The sequence below is a fragment of the Diadema antillarum genome, unplaced genomic scaffold, assembly GCF_040938485.1.
Source record: "Diadema antillarum isolate AM-2024a unplaced genomic scaffold, OU_Dant_1.0 scf00000040, whole genome shotgun sequence".
NCBI lineage: Eukaryota > Metazoa > Echinodermata > Echinoidea > Diadematoida > Diadematidae > Diadema > Diadema antillarum.
Window position 1 is genome coordinate 3005006 of NW_027270929.1, and position 20352 is coordinate 3025357.

General features: G+C 40.1%; 1 protein-coding gene across 1 annotated transcript in view; it reads left to right on the top strand.

Moving 5' to 3' along the window:
• The window catches only part of LOC139712303 (paxillin-like), a 104065-nt gene that overhangs the window by 62803 nt on the left and 20910 nt on the right, over positions 1-20352 (top strand). Inside the window, exons 2-4 of the mRNA XM_071624144.1 lie at positions 6537-6715; positions 18594-18901; positions 19476-19621. Of these exons, the coding sequence (XP_071480245.1) occupies positions 6537-6715; positions 18594-18901; positions 19476-19621 (633 nt within the window). The remainder of the gene's footprint in view (positions 1-6536; positions 6716-18593; positions 18902-19475; positions 19622-20352) is intronic.

A 20352-nucleotide genomic window follows, 5' to 3' on the forward strand; every position in this document is an offset into this window, starting at 1 on the left:
TTAGCAAGCGGGGTCAACTATCTCATGTGAATGAAATAAAAATCTGTGGCTGCATAATTAATCCTCAAGAATTGGACAATTCCTTATTATACTTGCCCACTGCATATAGCTAGGTTTTATAGCTGCTCTTGGCATGGTTGTACTCTAGCTGTCAAATTTTGGTTAAATTTACAAGTACATGTACAATAAGTGCTTGTAAAGTTGTTAGTGGTATAAAATACTGTCATCATCAATCACCTTAAATGTCAATCACAGCAATCATCTGGGAAAGCTTTTGAAAGTGATGTACTGTCGAACTGATGTAGAGGAAACTTCAGCCATATAACAGATATATGGAGGAAGGGGGGTGGGGGGGGGGGGGGGGTAGCAGGGTCCTTTGATCACTTGTGGCTGATGATTGAATGTACCAAATCAGGGTCTGTATCTTCCAAACTAGAATCAACTCACTGTTGGGCACAAAGTTCCCCATCTCTTGTCAAGGGTCTCTCCGTGAATGTTCCATCAATTCCGAGGATGCTTTCTCTCTAAGGATGCGTTTATGCTCAATTTGCAATGACAGAAACAGTGTTTCAAAATGCTGATTTAAAACACTGATTCAAAATGGCATTCAAGGAGGTATTGTTTATACCAACACTGATTCTGGCCCCAAAAGTTGAGCATAAATGGACTCTATGCCATGGTTCTCATGTCCCTGTTTGTTTTCTTTATCTTCCTTCATCTTTTTTTTTTTTTTTGCCAATGTGGAGGGGGAGGACTTGGGCAGTTGGAGAGGGAGGACAGAATATTTATATTTTAGGTGAGGTTTTTACAAAATGTGTTGTGCACTGGTAAATTTTCATATTCTGTACACTGTATTTGATATGTACACTGGATATAGATTTCCATTTTGCATTCTCCAAGATATACATTTTGTTAAAGTTCTTCTTTTCATTTCTATAGAAATATTGATCCTGGGAGACGGAGGAGTCCTCAAAAGATTACTGTAAAGCAAAATGTTTTCATGGCATGGAATCTTCACGAATTGGGGCCAACTGGGGCTGATGGCCTTTTTTTGCGGCATAAAATTTTCGAGGAATTGCTGAGCACTAGCATTCAATGCATACAGTGTAGACAAGAAATTTCGTTTGCATTTTGATTTAGCAATTCTTAGCTCTTGCAAAATTTATGAAATTAAAGCACAGGTGAACATTTCTTGTTTTACTGAAAGCTTATTATGAAGTTGCAAGCATGGTACGGTCTGCATATGTGGAAATATCGTTTCATTCAGTCCATGATCATAATGCAGCATGGATACAAACATGTACATTGTATCTTGCAAACCCACGCACTACTGAGTACTTTGTATCCAAGCAACCGAAATATACAGTGTATATACTTGTATGTTGTACATCATACACTCAATGGGATCAGAGATAATTAATTGCTGCAAGGAGGTTCAAAGAGATGGAGTCATAACAGTATTTTCCCCTATAAACCCATGTTTGAAACTGCCACTCAGAAACATTTGAAGTGCATGTTTTATGTGCCAAAGTGGATCCGCCTCGCAGAAAGGAAGGCAATTGATTCATGTCTCATTGCATATAGAGTGGAGTGTCTGAACTCAGTGCATGTATGTACAGTATAGTGGTGAAATACATTCTTTGTGGAAGATCAGGTAGTGATTTTTTTTTTTTTTTGTACATAGATTTATTGCAGTCATATTGAGTCATAAAATATTAGCCAGTCAACATGTCAACTTTATTGAGGCATAGACGCCATAAGCTGTGTCAATATTTGAGTACTACACTTCCGTTGTGTTCTTGCGTGTTCATATCAATTGTGATGTTAAAGATAGCATTTTGAAGTGGGCTTCATGTTTGGTATGTGGTCTGTGCTTGTGTTAGATTATGTTGGCATTCAGTGTCATCTAGATAGATTTGGCCAGTCGGTGCTGGTTGATATCATGACTTGTATGTACAGGTATTTGTACATTGAATGGAAAAACAGGCACTAGCGTAGAAGTCTGTTTCAGTGCTAATGGTGAATTAAGATCATCAGTTCGCTGGCCTTTAAATGTGCCGAAGAGGTTGAGGTCTTTTGCGTGGTCATCTCTGGCGTGGCAATCCAGATGTGCTCCGCTCGTGGCCAGTCGGCCGCCAACAACCATACCAATTATGTCGGCCTGTTTTAACTCTTTGCTCTTCAGTGAGAAGAGCTGGCGCTGTCACTGTGTGCATTGCCCATAGCACAATCAGCATGTCTGGTATAGGAGGAGTTAACTTCTGCACCAGTGACTGCCATGTGCTATGGAGGGGGTTTATACCAACTGTCCAGGAAGATGATAGCCATTAAAGTGTAACCCTGTCCCGTTTGATTGAAACACAACTCCACGCTCCTCTCTCCGCTTTCCAGCAAAATTTCAGATTCTCCGCCTCGTCAATTGCACATTCCTCCGAAATGCCATCAGAGCATTCCTACGTCTTGAGTGGCAAGGTAATGAAGGAAGATCACAGTGCATTAGTGTAGTACATCATTTGGAGTCGGAAGACCACTTCCCAAACTGACATACCGACCATGCCAAAGTCGATGATTCCATGGCAAATTTTAGCTCTGAATATACTGGTTTACTACATACTAACATTATAAAATTGTATGCATGCCTTTCTGACGGTGGTTGGTCTTGACAATCTGAAAGCCTGCCCAAGGTTTGCCTGACATCGCGACAACTAATGTATGCAAACTTGATTTCAGATATTGAGGAACTTTTTTGAAGTGCAGGTTAATAGAATAGCTTGTTGCTATGTAAGGATGGAAGAAACATCCAAAAATTTGAATGTTTGTAAACTGGTCTATTAAGGTTCTTGAATAGATCATTTGGTCATCTGGTTTTCAGAGAATGTGTTACAACAATATGCTGTCACAGGTCTTAACCCATTAGTAACTGAACTGCCCGAAACCACTCATCAGCTTTTTTAAAAAATAGTTTGATGTTTACCATTTTTTTCTGTGTTCATTATAGATATATAATTACATAATTTGAAAGAGGTCAAAGGTCAACATAAGTATGTCAAAATTACTTGTTTGACACACTAGTCTCTTGGTAAAGTCTTAATAGGCTTTCAAATAAACATAACTTGTAATAGACAAAGATAAACATGCAGTGAGCTATTTTGCATGATTTAGAATGTTGCCGAAATGAGACTATTAATATTGTTGTACCTTCCAGGGAACAAAAGGCCATTTCGTACAAAATCTTCAGTTGCTAAAGGGTTACAAATCCAGTAGCATGGAGGGATCATGCAATTGGAGAGCTGGCCCAACTCAGATAAATTTGGAAATCCATGTAGCAAATGGTAAACAGTATTGTCTGCAGCAAACGTGCAGTCAAAGGATCTTGACTAGAGACGTGAATGTTACCTATGACTGTACATTTTGGTGCATGTATATTCGCTTTTATGAGTGGGCAGTTCTATTCAGCAGGTTTGCACTAGTGGTGGTTTTCGAATACCCTAGTGGGCAGTGAGTTAATTAGGGTGAATCAGTGGGAACACTTGTCTTCTTGAAATGCAGAGTGTGAACGAAGTTCGTTTTTTTAAATCTTTTGCCGCAAAAGAGATTGTGCTTAGTGTCGTATTTCATGTACCTTGCAGTCAAAGTTGCGATTCTGATCTACTCATTGCTCTAGATATGTTTTTGAAACAAATGGTTTTAATCGTATGGTATGCAATGTCATAGTTATCTTTTTGACAGGATTTTACTCGTTTTGATATCTGAATGGAACTGAATGCATGTGATCATGTACTTTTAAAGTTTATCGAACTATGAGCAGTTAGCCTTGAGACTGCAGTTGATGATTGAAGCATTATGCCATGCTATCCTGCCATTTATATACATTGTCTGTGATGAAGGGGATATTAATTAGAGTTTCAATTAGCCATGGAGATTGATTATTAGCTCGCTCTATTGCTGGAGGGGGCATGGGCATATTTTGTCTCATGGTATATTATGTGGTAGGCCTAGTGGCACTTGACTGTGACTTTCTTTTATTCCTGTAACATTAATAACATTTCTTCCTATGAAATGTGGTATCATGATCCAGCTTGTGAAAGCGAGTCTGAAGTTTGTATTATCACCAAAGTTCATATTGGAAGCCAGTGTTCTAACTCTGAAATAGCTTCTCACATTGATAAGATTTTGTAGCAATATCATGAAATCACCTCGCATGTGCATCACTTGTGAGACAGCTACACTATCACAACACCAGATTGTGTTTGTGCTTGGTTTTTATAGGACCTACACATTTGAAGCACACAAATTATAAATCATAAATTTATGTAGATTTTCATAGGACCAAAAGACCAAGATAGTAGCAATGTTTCCACAGTCCCACCAGCAAATGCTCTCTTGTTCCATGCTTCGGGAAATGGACCAGCCATAACCACCAAACTTTGCAAAGCAATATCCCGTTGATAGCACCCCTCCCTCCCCCCCCCCCCCCCCCACTACCAGTACTCCCCTCCCTTCCACCTTAGCCCCACCCCCTTTTCCCTGGTCCCTCTCTGGGATATGCACACGAAACTAACACGATCAATCAAAGGCTGCAACATTCAATAATGAACGGAAATGTTTGTGTAAGCTTCTGGTATGTGACCCCCAGTGACTGATGTACAATGTTGGTTCAACAAACAAATTCCTGGTGTTTGGGGGTGTAGATAATTCTGTGTCAATACCCTTTTTAAAAAAAAGTGTAACCGCCATCCTTGTGTGCAGTTCTCCCTAGTGTCAAAGTCACGATTTTGAGCAAATCTCCAGAGATGGTCATTCTAAATCCTTTAAGTCAACTTTGAGGGCTGTTTGGGATTATTACGATTGTCCTCTCTAAAGCCATGTGTCGAGACAAAGGAATTTCATCACTGCACAACACGCAATAGGATATTTGTCATGAAAATACCAACAAAAACACAAAATTAGTCGTGGAGGGTAGAGGAAGCACAAATTAAAGTTTGCTATTCAATCTTGCAAATAATGTGCCCAAATATATACTGTATAGTTTCAAATATTTTTATTTTTGTGAATCCTGCAAGTTGACCAATTTCTGCAAAACTAACAGCTTATGAAAATAATTCTTCCCAAAACGTATAATGCGTCGTATACCTTCCCGAAGGTAGGAAATTGCGAGCTACTATCGTTGGGAGCGATAGTACTCGTACTTCTTTCTCATTGTGTCAATGTGGTTCTATATGATGAATTCAACCATGGCTGAGACTGTCTTGCAAGTCTCACTTGTGAAATATTCCATACTGTACTCTGACAATATTTGGCATGTACAGTATCTAGTCTGACAATAAATGTGCCAATGAATGTATCACTAAGCCTAGTGAGGAATGTATAACTGTCCTATGATAGATTCTGCAATGGCACATAATGAATATACAATATCACTTCAGATGACAATGAGTACATCAAATATGAATGATCCGCCAATTTTGTCACCTATATGTAGTTGGGATAATCAATAAATCAACTAGAAAAGCACTCGAAGACCTCCGCCAAGCCAGCAACCCATTTCCACCCATACATGCATGCAATTTATAGAAGCCTTTTGTTTATGTCATCAGCTTCCAGGTGCACAATGCCTTGCCCAAGCAGAGCGAGTGCTGTAGGGCGCGTATGTAAATCTCCAGTAAGCGCAGCTTCTCCCAAGTTCATTGATATATATGCCAAAAGATAAACAAAAATCCTTCCAAAAAAAAAAATGGATCACTACCAAAATTTATTCATCTGTTGTGTCATTATCAACTTTTACTGCAAGTTTCATTAAAATCCATTCCTAATTTTGGGGGTTATTTTGCAAACAGACAAACCAAAACCGATGATCACTTAACCCCCTTCCTTGGTGGAAGGTAAAAAAGTGAATGATCTGCAATTTTTTTTCATTTATGTGTAGTCTGACAATTGTACAAGAATTGTATTATTTAGCTTGATGATGAGTGACTAACTAAATTAGGTAATAGATACATGAATACCTGTTCTGATGATGAGTATATTATTCAGCTTGTTGCCATTCATTCTGCTATTATGACTGTTTACTTTCAGTGAAAAAAAGGGATGTTATTGAATACTGCATTATGAAAATGTTGCAATTTTTACTGTTTTCATAGTCTTTATAAATATTCTACAACAGTGAGTGAAAAATAATAAGAAATTATTATACAGTATTAACAAGTATTTGCTTTGAAGAAAATCATCTCTTTTCTGGAGGGGGGAGGGTACCTTTTTCTCTTCCATCATGTGTTATGGAATCTTTTAAAATGCTAATGGATTTCTGACTATTTTGTCAAGTCTATGTCTTGGTGAAGTCATTGTACTGGCAATTTGAATATAAACTGGTTGCTGTAGATATAATGCACTATAGTCAGTCACCTCACTGTTAAGTTTTCAGTTTAACCTCATCACTGTCAAGGGCCAAAATACCGTGTGAAGTAGCAAGGGTGTATTGAGGCAGTGGCACCAAGAGAGTTAATGTGTTTTATCTCCTCCCGCTCCACCCCTTACAGACGCTCTTCTAGCGGACCTCGAGTCGACGAGGATCCAACTGAAGGAGAACCGGGGGAAGAACATCCAAGACTCTCCGTACTCCTACCCCAGGGGGGCGCTCTCACCGCAGACACCCGTCTCCCCAATCTACTCGGAGATCCCCAACGGATTTTCACCGTCACCGACTCATTTGAGCCCCGTAAGTCCAGGTTACTGATTAACAACCCAGGCAGCGTTCTAGTCCATCCATCAGTCCTGCGTGCCTATCTTGAATTGAAAGCAGATTGACCAATTGCAGTTTAGCTTTGTGTGCACTGTCACAAACTTAGGTGTGATCTTGCATAAAGCCTGAATTAATATTTGAACTCAGTTAGTCTGAAGGATCAGAGTTTTTCCTTCATAAGACATCAACAGGAGGCCAAGCCTCCCTAATGCTGCATGAGACTTCCTGAGAATTTAGATATTTCTTCTTCAAAATCTGGATAAGATAATATAAAAATCTCCCTCACTCGGGATTTTTTCTTCTTTTGCACATAAAAGAGATGGTATAGTTCTGTTTGTGGTGGGGATTCGGTTTTTACTTTTTGTGAGCTAATTAGAAACCACTTTAATGCAGTATTAAAAGCATACAGTTTTAAGGGGAATTAAAAGTTTGATGAAAATCGGTGTTGAAATGTGAAATGGGTGAGGTATCTATTACAGAGTGGTGCTAATAAAAGGTGGGTCCCACCTTTTCGGGTGCCACCCTTTATTAGCACCACTTTGTTTTAATCAAAGTTGTATGCAGTGCATTTATCTCCCTAATCGCTCTTCAGAATCTTCAAGGTTTTGTGGATGACTGTTGGCGGTCCTGAATGAAAACTGCAGAACATCAGCCAGTCGTCAATTGTAACAATTTAAATTTTACATTCCTTCACGATGTCTCAAGATTTTTGGAGAACTTGCGCCATCAACCAAATGGTCACGGGAGGGGATTAGGAAGGTTGAAAGTATGTCAGAGTCAAAAGTGAAAATAAGTGAAATGGACCCTAGTAGTCATTTTTCAATCATCTTCCACTGTAGCCCCAACCAAGCAGAGCATTTCTTTTTTAAATGCAGAAAGACATCTTCAAAGATCATCCTGACTACAAGGATGACATCTTCCTGAGAAGCCGTGGAGAAATCACAGGGATGAGAGAATGGAAGCACTCCATTAGATAAATAAGACATCCATCTTATTCTAGCTTGAATGAATTGCATTCCTTTTTTTAGCATCATTGCCAACATGAGCACCCATTAGTAGAGCAAGGCACGAAATATTTGAAGAAGGCGTATGATGAGTCATGTTCCACAGGGACCTGTGGTGTGACTTTGCTGTGATCACAACGTTTTTCGGATGTTTTTCTACGGGTTTCTTCCTCTTTTTTTTTTTCATTCCACCTCTGCCTTTCAGAATTGATGGAGTTTATGAATTATTGCCTATCTGAGGAAGGTCTGAAAAATTAGTGTCCTACCCCGTAAGAATTTGGAAATTGAGAGGAAAGAAGTTAAAACTCGTCAAACCTGATCTGTGCAGCGTTGTAAATCCGAAGGTCTTGAAGCAAATTTTGTGTTGAAAAGTGAATTTGTAGAAATGAGATTTCAGAAATAGACTACATCGGTAATGTTTATAGGGGGGGGGGGCAAATTTCAGTGACACATTAGGGATCTTTGCTTCCAGATTCGTGGAAATGCTTCAGATAATTTCAGAATATGAAAGGAAAAGAAAGTGTGTTCTCCCCAAGCATCTCTCACTGTATGCTGAACCACACATGTGGTACAAGTTGACCTGTGCCATATGGAGGTGAGGCAGTTAGACCAAAATCTGTGACCACAACATTCCAGCGTCACCTCTCATTGTCGCTTCTGATCCGATGACAGGTTTTGACAAAGTGCAGTGGAAGATATCATGAGATGTTGACCTTCAGGCGGTATTATGCTTATTGTCGCATCATGGCCGGGACTTTGAAAGAGAAAAAGCAAATCAGAGAAATCTCTCTGTTGCTCAAAATACTGCTATTTTGGTGGTATAGAGTGACAACTGCTGATGATAATCTATTGTTCTATAAAGCAAATCGTAGAGCAAAGGAAAGTCACATTCAGTTATTGAAGAAGAAAAGCAAAGTTCATTTGGCACGAAAGAGTTGCTGTAATTTGTCACATGGTGTTCTGATACCACATGCCATAGTTCAATGATTCAAGTTTTATGTTGGAAGGTGTATACTTCAGTCCCATTTATGTGCTATATATATATAATACAAAGGCTGAGAAGGTTTTTAATAAGTTATTGATAGCTTCCAAAAACTTGCATTTCTGGTCGAGGTATACAAGTTCTTTTCAACCAGTCTTTACTGGGTGTTTTGATATTTTTCTCTTCTTCCCCAGAGAGCATGTGGAAAATTGATCGATTATCTGAAAAGAGGAACTAATCAGTACTCCACTAATTTGACCTTTGCCAGAAGAGAGCTGTTTCGTATCCTGTGTAGATCAAAAGAGAAAGTGATTCCTTCCAATGAAACACACTACTTTCTAATCTCACCTCCTGCAAATTGTAAACAACTCCGTCTTCACCTCTTATCTAGTCTGGTGCATCATCTGCAGAGTCGTAAACAGCTCACTCGAAATCCCGAGAGGGCAGCGATCAAATGTCAGAGCACGGCTGCCCATTAGCGCATACCTGCAGAAATTCGTCTCTGTATGAAGGGGTAATCAGCGGCAACGCGATGCGGCAGATCAAAAAGCAGGCGGCGGAAGACGACGCAACGGCAGTGCTGACGTGCAGCAGTAGTGGCAGCTGCACCACAATTTATCACGTCTGCATGCTGATTAGCAGTGCAATCTAGTGGCACCTCAGGACAAGGAAATTGTCTAGATATATTTCACTTTCTATCACCTAGTAGCTGCACTGATTTTGAATACTTGTAGCAGTATAAGGATGTCTGGTCCCTGGTAAGTTCCCCTTTCCCCTTGAATCTTGGACAGGTTGGACTAGACACAATGATGTCATAAGGTCACCCAAGCTGTCCTGCTTTCAATTCAAGGCATGAGGAAAAGCTTTTTAAGTTTGGATCGTCAGGTAGCCATAAAAATGGGAAAGTGAAAGATGTTAATATTCATCTAAAACAACGTCTGAAGTACCATTTGTAACACAATCAGTCAAATTTTCCAGTAGTCTCTGAATGATGTAGGCCTATTTGATGCAGAAACAGGTGTTTTTTAACTAGGTTTTTTTGACTCGTCTAAGCCATGAGCTATTACAATTGTTCATTGTCCGTTGTTGGTAATCTTTAATCATGATTTCATCTTCTCGAAAATTGGTGGCTAGATTTTTACCAAACTTGGCAGGAATCATCAGTTGGGGAGCCAGGGCTTATACAGTAGTTTGTAGTTTGTACAAATGGTGGTGACCCCAAGGGGTCTCCTAGCACAGGGCCAAAATATTCCAAATTAGCAAATTTTAATGATTTTCACATTCGTATCAAAACTGCAGGCCATATACGAATCAAATTTGGTGGGAATCATCAATGGAGTGAGGGGGAGGGCATAGTTTATACAAATGATGGTGATGCCCCATAAAGTGGCCCATTTGGTACAGGCCCAAGAACACAAAATTAGCAGATTTTCATAATTTTTCATTTCTAGATTCTTCCTGAAAGTAGCTGGATTTTGACCAAACTTGGCACTAATCATCGGTAAGGGAAGAATCTTAGTTTATTCAGATAATGGTGGAGAATAGATGGGTGGATTTGACCACACTTACCAGGAATCATGGGTGAAGGGAGCAGGGTTTCTGACAATAGTATCCCCCATAGTGACCCTGAGATTGGCCGTCATAATCTCATATGACCCTAAATTTGTACATTTTCATGACTTCTACATTTTCATCATCTTGATAGTGGATGATGACATTTTACCAAACTTAGCAGGGATTATCAACAGGGGAAGGGATCTGAGTTTGAACATGGTCGTGCAGGCATGAAAGGTGGCCCTCAGGTAGGCCCCCCAAATACCCAAATTCATAAAGTTTAAAGGACAAAATTGGCACGGCAAGAGAGGATCTTAGTTGAGAAAAATTGGGAGGGTATTGTCCAGGAAGTTTGCAGTGTATCTAGAAAGTTTCGAAATAGCTCGGGTCAGGTGAAGTTCCGTGAAGGCAAAGTGCAATGCTCAAGTGAGCTCTAGACCTGCTGATGTTTTGTTTCACTATTGTAAAACCGAGAACCCTTGCCACAAACAACACGACATGTCCGGCAGCGTGAAACCGAAATTAGTGCATAGCAATGCAATCTATGACTTCTCTCGAAGTCAGCAGCGTGGTACTACAGAGATGGATTTGATGGTATAGCTGTATGTATTGAGACCAAGGCTGCGTTTGTATAACTCGAGAGAGAGAGAACCAAGTTTCAAATGGCGTTTGCGAACGTGGTTTGAAACACGATTCTTTGGGTGCCGGGTTTATCGTAACCATCATGAAATCGTGATTCGAGTGTTGTCACTCCGCACCTGCTTTGTGCAGTTTGACCCGAAAAGCAGAGATTAACTGAGACCCATGTTGTAACCTGCGGGTTGTATACTGCATGGAAGTTGACCTTGCAGCTCGGAGATATAAACGCGTTTCAAAACGGCATTGCATTTATCAACTCTCAGAACGGCGATTGTGGTCCCTAACGCATTTCAAAATTCCCTTGAATGGCACTTTAAATCGAGTTTGAAAACATGGTTGCATTCATCTATTGCCCAAAAATGCCTCAAATGCATTGAGGATCGTGATTCTGCCTCAGAAAATTTTTAGATAAACGCACCCTAAAGACTGTGGATGGCAGCTAACGTGGCGAAGGAATTTGAGTCACCATGGCAAGCAAGCTGCATGAGGATAGTGTCTGAAACTCGAGTGAAAAGCTCTCAACTTATAGCTGCAGATGAGAAGAGCATGCATGCAAGGAAAGGTAGCAGATGTCCCTTTCCACACTTGACTTGCAAGCACTGTTTAATAGTGTTTTTTTAGTTTTGGAAAAAAAAAATCTAGTCCTACAATCATGCTACCCTGAGTCTCTGATGTTTTGTGAATATGAAGCTATGGAAAAACTATTAAGAGCTGAAAACACTAAATGCTTCAAAATAATGAAAAGCTTTACAGTGTACATGGCAGAATTTACAATACATGGTGTCTGCCATAGACTTTAGTCTCAAAATAAAGCATTCCATAAATGGTTCTGACTTCCATTACATCCAGTGAATATTTTTTTTCCAACTGTTTCCAGTTGTGTTGTGTACATCCCAGTTTTGACTGTCCAACTCAGGATAGAAGTGTCGTCTGTGAGGGGAAAAGAAACAAGTTGTGTGCAGTCTGTTTTTGTACACACATCATTGGTTTTGAATACAACAGCTGTACCAGACTATTTGTCCGTTTTTGTTGTTTTGCTTTTGTTTCTTTGCTGTTACAATGTATGTGTGTTTGGGGGGGGCACTGTTGTAGGGCTGCTTCTTTTGACATCTCAGTTTACTGTCAAGGTCTTGTGTGTAGTGGACTGAGTCTTCAATCTTCACGCAGATTACGTCTGATGCGGAGCTGTGAAGCAGAAAGAGGGAGACTGGCGTAAACAGCAAGTGGAGTGTTACGAGTCTGGCGTGGAACGATGACAACCAACAAACGCTTTCATGTGCACACCTATGAGCACTATTGTTTAATACCTCCAGTGAGGGTGATTAGTATGTTGCATCTTGTATTTCATGATACATTCCCAATGTCTGAAGATGTTCATTAGGAAAGGTACATGATCACCTGACAGCCAGAAAAGTCGTTTAAAAATTTGTTCAAAGGGATAGCACTGCTGCAGCTGGCATGAGCCTTCAGGACTTCATTTTATCTTCTTACCAAAAGCTGATATCAATGCAAATGCATAATTCCAAACATGTCTTATTTAAATGAAAAAATAAGTACATGTATGTCAGAGGAACACTTGAAGCTGAAAGGAAAGATATGCAAAATTAACATATATCATCAATGTTGAAAAGGCAAATTAAATTGTGATTTGTCATCACTGTCAACTTGGATATAGCTATGTCATTTATTAGTAAACAAAGGAAAACCGTATTCCAATTTAGAAGCCAATTCAAATCCAAGCCTCACAAAAGTGTTGAGGCTAATAAGTATTTCCTAGACTTATCACGTAATTGGTCATTTAAACTGAAGACCATAGACAAGACTTCTGAAGATAATTGGGCGCCCACAAACTTCTTCTTTGTTGTGGTCCTTGTAAATCTCATTTCAATTATCATGCCTGAGTCAGGCTAGGAAACAGTGACACATTTGTGGCTGCCTAGGGAATCTTAGAATGGGGACATTGAGTGCATAGTTATGTCACTTTTGCCATAAGCAATGCATTAATCAAATTTTGTAAGGAATGTCATTTCTTCCCATCCATACCCCTCTCTCCCCCCCCCCCCCCCCTCTTCCATCTCTGTGAGTTGCTGGTTACCTCTCTATGCCATCCATGCAGAAGGTGTGAAAGAAAACAAGACACTTGTTTGTTGTTTGCCAAAAAAAAAAAGAAAAAAAAACTGTTTGAGAGAAAAAGAAAGAAGGCATGTTCTGACAGCAGAGTGAGTGAGATTAAGATTGCAGTCTAAATCATTGTGGGTTTTAAAACGGGTCTATAGGGCAATTACCCCCTGGGCAATTACCCCGGACCCTTCCCCCGGCCCTAATCCTAATCCTAATCCTGAACCTAATCCTAACCCTAATCTTTACTCTAACCTTATCACTTTAAACCAGTATTTATTTATATTTATTTAGCTGGGGGGGGGGGGGGGTAATTGCCCTGATACGTTTTAAAAATTGATGTTCAAATCCCGGTTCAAATGGTACACAGCACACAGCAATCATTGCAGTTATTTGGGAATAATTGCACAGTAACAAAGATTTGGATTCTGATCTGAATCACTAATTTTCATCTTACTGAGCATTCACACAGCAAAAGTATCCTAATTAGTATGATTTGGATCATGATTGAAATGATTGAAACTGCCATGTGAACCCCCTAAATGGAAAGATTGGCCAAGACCATCATTTCCCATCATGGTCCCATGTCAGCCAGCTGTACATGGAAGACAAGAAAAGGCAACATTATCATCAGTTGAGAACCAGACGGATGCTGTTGAGTTTGAAGATTGAGAGCTTAAATAAGGACAAAACAATCAATTTTCATGAAATTAAGTGTATTTAATCAAAAGCATTGTTTCAAATATAGGGTATAGTAGGACCATTGTAGTGTTTATTTTCACCTTTTTACTGGAAATGAAAATAATTTAGAATTGACACCATAATGCTGGGGAGATTGAGTTCTATAACATGATACCCATAACTCAATACTCCCCCCCCCAAAAAAAAAAAAAACAACAACAACAACAACAACAACAACAAACAAACAAAAACAAAACAAAAAACAAAACTGTGATAAAGCCCTTCTGGTTCTCAGCCGACAATATATACTGAGCCACTGGGCATGTACAGTGCACATGGCTTCATCAGCATGGGATCTCGCTAGCATCATCCTACAGCTCAGCATGCCAGTCGTACATTAGGAAGCCATGTTGCCTCCTTCCCTACTAGATATTCGCACTATTTTGTCAGGACGGGTCATCTTTCAGCACACTATTTACCCAGATGCTCTCCCTACATCTTTGGGGTTCTGATCGGTCCCCCAAAGATCTACATTCCGCAAAGATTCAATTTCAGAGCAATCACGTCCAGACAAACTTGAGTCTGATGGATTCTCACCACCACCTCAAAAAAGAAGGGAGGGTGAGAAGTGGCTCATGGGGGGGGGGGGGGGGATTGAATGCACTTTTGGAGAATGTTGTTTGTGTCAGAACATGAACACCGAGGGCAGCGTGTAATCGAAGCCCATTTGTTTCCTCACCCCATGGTCTTCTGTCAAATTGGAACCCTGTTTTGTGTGTGTGTGTGTCAGAATGAGGCAGACTAGTGGTTTTGATGGAAGAAGAGATGCTTCAAGTTTGTTCAGGTGTGAGTATGGTGATTCCTTCCCCAAAATGTCATCCCCGGCAGCCAGCCAGTTGTGGTGTTATGCTGAAAACCTTCCAAAAGTTATTGCAGAAGCCCTGTGTATGAAGGATCCATGAATCAGTGAGATTATGAGTGGAGATGGATTTCACTGCCATCCAGATCAGCAGTATAGACAAAGTGTGTGAATACTGTAAAAGTGGAAATTTTAGTAATGCTGAAATATTTGCACATTTCTTGCAGTATAAAACGTAAAACGCAAAGATAAAGGTGCGAGAATATTTTTTCTTATATGTAGTATTATATGGTATCTATTATCAAAATCATGCAAAATTGATCTTACCTAGTGGCTGAGCGCGAAAGATTACTGGCATGAACATTTTTGCTTTTACAGTACGTGAACAGTGTGAATAAAAGTGACCCAACGGTCCTCAAATCATTGCATGAAAAAATTCAGAAAATTCAGACTCAGAGCTGTTTTACATGTTCCAGGGATTTTCCAGTGACCTTCATTAAACATGGTTCATCAATGAATTGCAATTAATGGGATGAAATAATGATACTAGTTCAAATATACTGGTAGGCCGCCTTGAAATGTCGAGGCATATCATGCAGAAATATACCCATCTCTGCTCTTTACTTCATAAAATGATGCTTCTAAAATGATAATTACTGCCAGTAGCATTTTTGCCCGGGCATGGTTTTGGTAACGAAATTTTACATTCTCAAAGAAAACTACTGAAAGTTTTTTTGTTGACTGCAATAATGTGCAATGTCTGTGTTATCCCCCAAGCATCATTGGAGTTGACAAACAAGCCATGTATAATTTGTCTGTAAAACAAAAGTATGAAATTCCTATATTGATGTCACACATGGGACCTAGCAGTGTGAGTGCAGTTCACGTGATTTTGATTCGTAATGAATGACAATACTCTGTATAGTGAGAAGGCCCTTTCACACACAAGCAGGTTATTGGTTTTTACACAGCAACGCGGGGGTCAATTTTAATTGGTGTCACTCACACATGGCCAAAAACACTAATTTGTCTGCAAATAAAGCGCTTTAAATTCTCCGCACTGTTCCTCTCTATTAAAACAATGACCAAGGTGTGACTCTAAACCACCTTCACTTCGAACCCACATACATGATCAGTGCTTGGACCTAGTACGCCATGTTGCATTACGGGGCTTAAAAGCTTGAGGGCTGTTTTCTTATATACTGTTCACACATACTACGTGAGGCAAATTATCATGATGCACCAATTCTCGCATTGTGATGCTGATCGCAATAGTGTTTTTCTTGTATCTATGCATGAGAATTCTAGGTTTTTGAATTGGGTTGTAAACGTTGATTTTTAAAAACCATCATTTCAGGTTTTTGTGGATGGGCATAGTAATTTGGAAGAAGATTTTATAAAAAATAGTAATAAATTAAATAAATCCCTCACATGACCAGAGTTATGAAAAGGCTTCTTGAGATTGTGGGATGGTTTGGAAACTATGCAGTATTCTTTATCTGCCTTTCTCAATACCAGATATGCAAACTTAAATTATGCCATTAGCACCGTATTATAGCTATCTATGAAAAGAAGGGCAGATATTGCAGAAGGCCTTCCCAAAATAATTACATGTGGTCATGGCACTTGACTTGATCCATATTTGGAAAGAATGTAGAGGACAAACTGATAATTCTTGTGTCCCCAAGGACGTTCTCTTTTACAATCAGGCATTAAGGCCAGTTCAAGAACTGTCTAGTGAACAAAGGATTCCACAAGTATACACACAGTTGTGAATCGCAACCATACACTTTGTAGCACAAGTTGCAAAGCATGTACTATGCATACATTGTAACCTGCAAATTTGTCTCTTCTTTCTTTTCTTCTTTCCTCTTCGAGGAAGTAACAGCTTTGGCTGCATGCATCATTGAGATAGGCTAATTATTTCAACCGTGTAGGATGACAAGTGTATGCCATGCAATGTTTTGTTTGTATCCGAGACATGTGAAGTCAGGACAAACAAATATATTAATAGAAATAACATCTTGGCAGGGGATTGCTGTAGAGTTGACCATTATTTGATAAAGGGGATGGTTCATAGGACAGTATTCACTTTGAGAATCAGCATAACTGCAATGATAGCTGGTTCTTCATTTGTGTCCTTAGCGATTCACTGACACTTTAGTGACAGAGTATGGAAATGGTTGTTACGACTCTCCTTGTTCGCACACACGCACACCCAGCCGATAGTGGCAAGGTGACTGTGCCCACTGTGATCCGACCGATCGGATCCTGTTGGACTCCAACTTGTTTGCCGGAGACATTGATAATAACAAGATCGTTGAACAGGACACTGCGGGGATGGGTTTTCCGGTCTCGTCTCCCACGAACATCCTGTCAACGAGCTGCCTGCTCTTCCTGGTGTCGTGGAAGGGGATTGGAAGTCCACCGTGAAGATATCTTGGAAGCCACATCCTAACAACTTTCTCGGTCTAGGCCTTGTTTCATTCGTTTAAAATGTGACTTTACCGCCAAGGATTGTATTCCCAGTTTGGGGAGATATCATGCAAGGTTTTATTATTTTGTACAGAGGATATCCCGTCTTCAATGTCATCAGCAATGCTTTGTGCTCTGTAATGACTGCATGTTATTCCCAGAGGAAGTCTGTATTGTGGGCAAGTTAAGGTATCTTCCTACGAAGAATGAAGTCACAACAGTGAAAGTTTCATCAAAACTTATACACTAAAGCCACAGAATTTTAAAAATTTTCATGCTATTTATTAAAAAATGGTATGAGGTTATAATGTTCATATTCACACGCAACTCCTCAATTGGACCGCGTGTATGTTGATTTGTGCTCCTTTACAGGAGACATTGAGCTATCGGTTCTGTGGTCGTTAGCTCATTGTAAGTACTTACAAGTGCTTCTTTTGTGACCATGTGAAATATGTCCACGCACTCAACACCTGAGAACATGAACATAAGTATTTGCCTAAAGTGGACGTACCATAGATCATGCTAATTAATAGACAAAAAGAAAATGCTGCTTTGTCATGGCTTGAGTACAAGTATACAAGTACAAATTGTGTACATGTATACATAGCTGCCAAGTCTCTCTGATTCAGCAGGATGCTTATTCAAACTTCCGTGTCTCTTCTTGTATTAAGGGGAGAATTTATCAAATGAACTTCAGAATCTCTGCAGTCTGATTGTTCATTTACCATGTATTGATTTTTACTGATCCACACTGAGCCATGGGTACGGTAAAATCCGAACGCATGGCTCAAGCCTTGTGTAGGATTGTAGGTGTACCGGGCGCATGATGGGGGGAAAAGGGTTGAATTTCATGAATCTGCAGACCCATTTTATAAGACTAGTGATGCACAAGCTATTTCATAGATCAGTGAGGATTAGATGCTCTCGTTTAACTTTGGAAAAGTCTAAAAACCCACTCGCTGCGTTCGCGGGTTGAAACAATTCCAAAGTTAAACTCACACATCCAGTTCTGATTGATCCACTCTGTCCTGTGCATCACTTGTATAATAAAAGCCTAACGTGATTCAGGAACTATTTTTGACCATTGAGATGCCTGTGAGCTGAATTGAGATGAATTTGATATGCTAGTTTTGGAGGTACTGTTTATGTCTGATAATGCAGCAAGTGTGTTTTCAGTTCAATTGTGTGGTTAGAGCTTCTATTCTAGAGTCACTTTCGTGGTATGATTTAAAGGAAGAAAAGATACAATGTTCTATTCATCAAGTGCTAGTTGAATACTGCAAGTAGAAAGTGGAATTTGGTCAGACGGAATTATACACATGAAAAGAAAGCTTATAAATAGTTTTTGCCTACTCATACTCCATAACACTTGATGAGTGTGGAAATCCTTGACATAAAGACTTTATGCCATTTCATTTCATTTTCAAAGAGAATTATTCTTTGTACGTGATGATCCATATAGTGTTCTTTTCATACTTCAATTTTTGGTTTCTGGGGTCATATTACAACATCGGTCCGTCCATCATCTTCTTCTTCTTCCAGGGCACGAGGCCGAACCACGACGAGTCATACACGATCCAGCAAGCGGACTCCGAGCCCCTGTACGAGCTGCAGCATGTTGAGCTACCGCCAAACACGCACATCTACAGCCAGCCCATAAAGACCAACTCATTCTCGCAGCAGTCGCCCACATACAGCACAGCCTACAAGCCCGCATCACCTGCCACGCCTACTTCACCCCTCTCTGCTGACCACCACCACGCGAGCGGTACACCCCCACCCAAGCCGGCCCGGACGAGACCCAACGGCAGACAGCCTCCACCTGTGTTACCCAAGCCTCAAGTATTCAGGTACCAAGGTCCATCAAGTAAAATCAGTGTCGTGTTAGTAGGAAGAATTACTGGAAAACCCCCCCCCCCCCCCCAAAAAAAAAAAAAAAAAAAAAAAAAAAATCGCAGCAAGAAATTTTCATGAATTGGTGCCAACGGCCTCTTTCGCGGCATGAAACTTTGCAAATTGCCACTGGCATTCAATGCATTGTGCAGGCAGACAGTTTCGCATGCATTTTACATTCCTACACCTTGGCTCCTCACGAAATTTTTGAAAGTTTCACTTTTGTGGAAATTTCTGGTTTTACAGTATTGTGGTTTCAAGACAAATTTTACAGCCATTAAAGTTTATTAGAAAACCTGGTGGTAGAAATGGTTAAAACTTTTAATATGTGCCAACCAAGCAAATATTATGTCTTCATGAAGAAGTTTGAATTTAGGGAAGATTTCCTCTGTATTTGTCGAGCAAGTTTGTTATACATTAATGTATTGTGTGTCCCCTAATTTAAAACTGTGCAGTTGACACATTGCCCTCTCTGTCCAGCAAAGTCATACAATATGGAGCGTGCTAATGACATCACTCTTCTTCCGCTAGGTACGACAAAGCTGCCACAGCGAGCTACCAGAACAGTACCTACCAGACCACGCCCCCACCCACCAGGATGGCTGCTCCCCCACCCATAGCCGACCTGGACACCTTACTCCAGGAACTGGAAGCAGCGCACACACAAATCCAGAACTGTAAGTACAGTGTGTCAGCCACCAGCACTGGACTCTCTGGCAGAAAAAACATATTTGAGTGTCACAAACTTTGTTGTTGTTGTTGTTGCAGTTTATTTTTCTATACATGGATATGGGCTGTATATGTAAATATGTAAAATATCCATCTTGCCTTGTCTCCTCGTGTGCTACATGTGCATATTAATCGTAAATGAAGAAGAATTTGCTACCAGCTCTCCTTTATACTATTTGTAATGTTAATCTGCTGAACTATACATGTCTTTGATTTGAAAACATTGATGTGTTCATCCTTTCATCCCAACCCTTAAATTTGCTTTTAATAAAAAACCTTGGGCAGTAAATTTGACTAAAATGTACTACAGTTCGACCTCGATTATCCGGCCTCCTTTTATCCGGAAATCTCTATTATCCGGATGCGTTCACGCAGTGAAGGACTTTTTTTAAATCCAAAAATTGAGAAAAAAACAGTGATTTTAAACTCAATTAAGATTTCTACAAAACTCACACGATTTACCTACAATATTCCCGACAGAACTAACATAAATTCACACCACATTATCATCGTAAAAGTAAGCAGTCATCACCACCGTTGCGGGGTACGCTACCTGCTTAGCACTGGGACGGCAGCTTGGATGGCAGCTATATACATTAACACTGTGTCTCCCATATCCGGCCAATGCGCTTATCCGGATGAGCGCCGGTCCCGACATGGCCGGATAATCGAGGTCGAA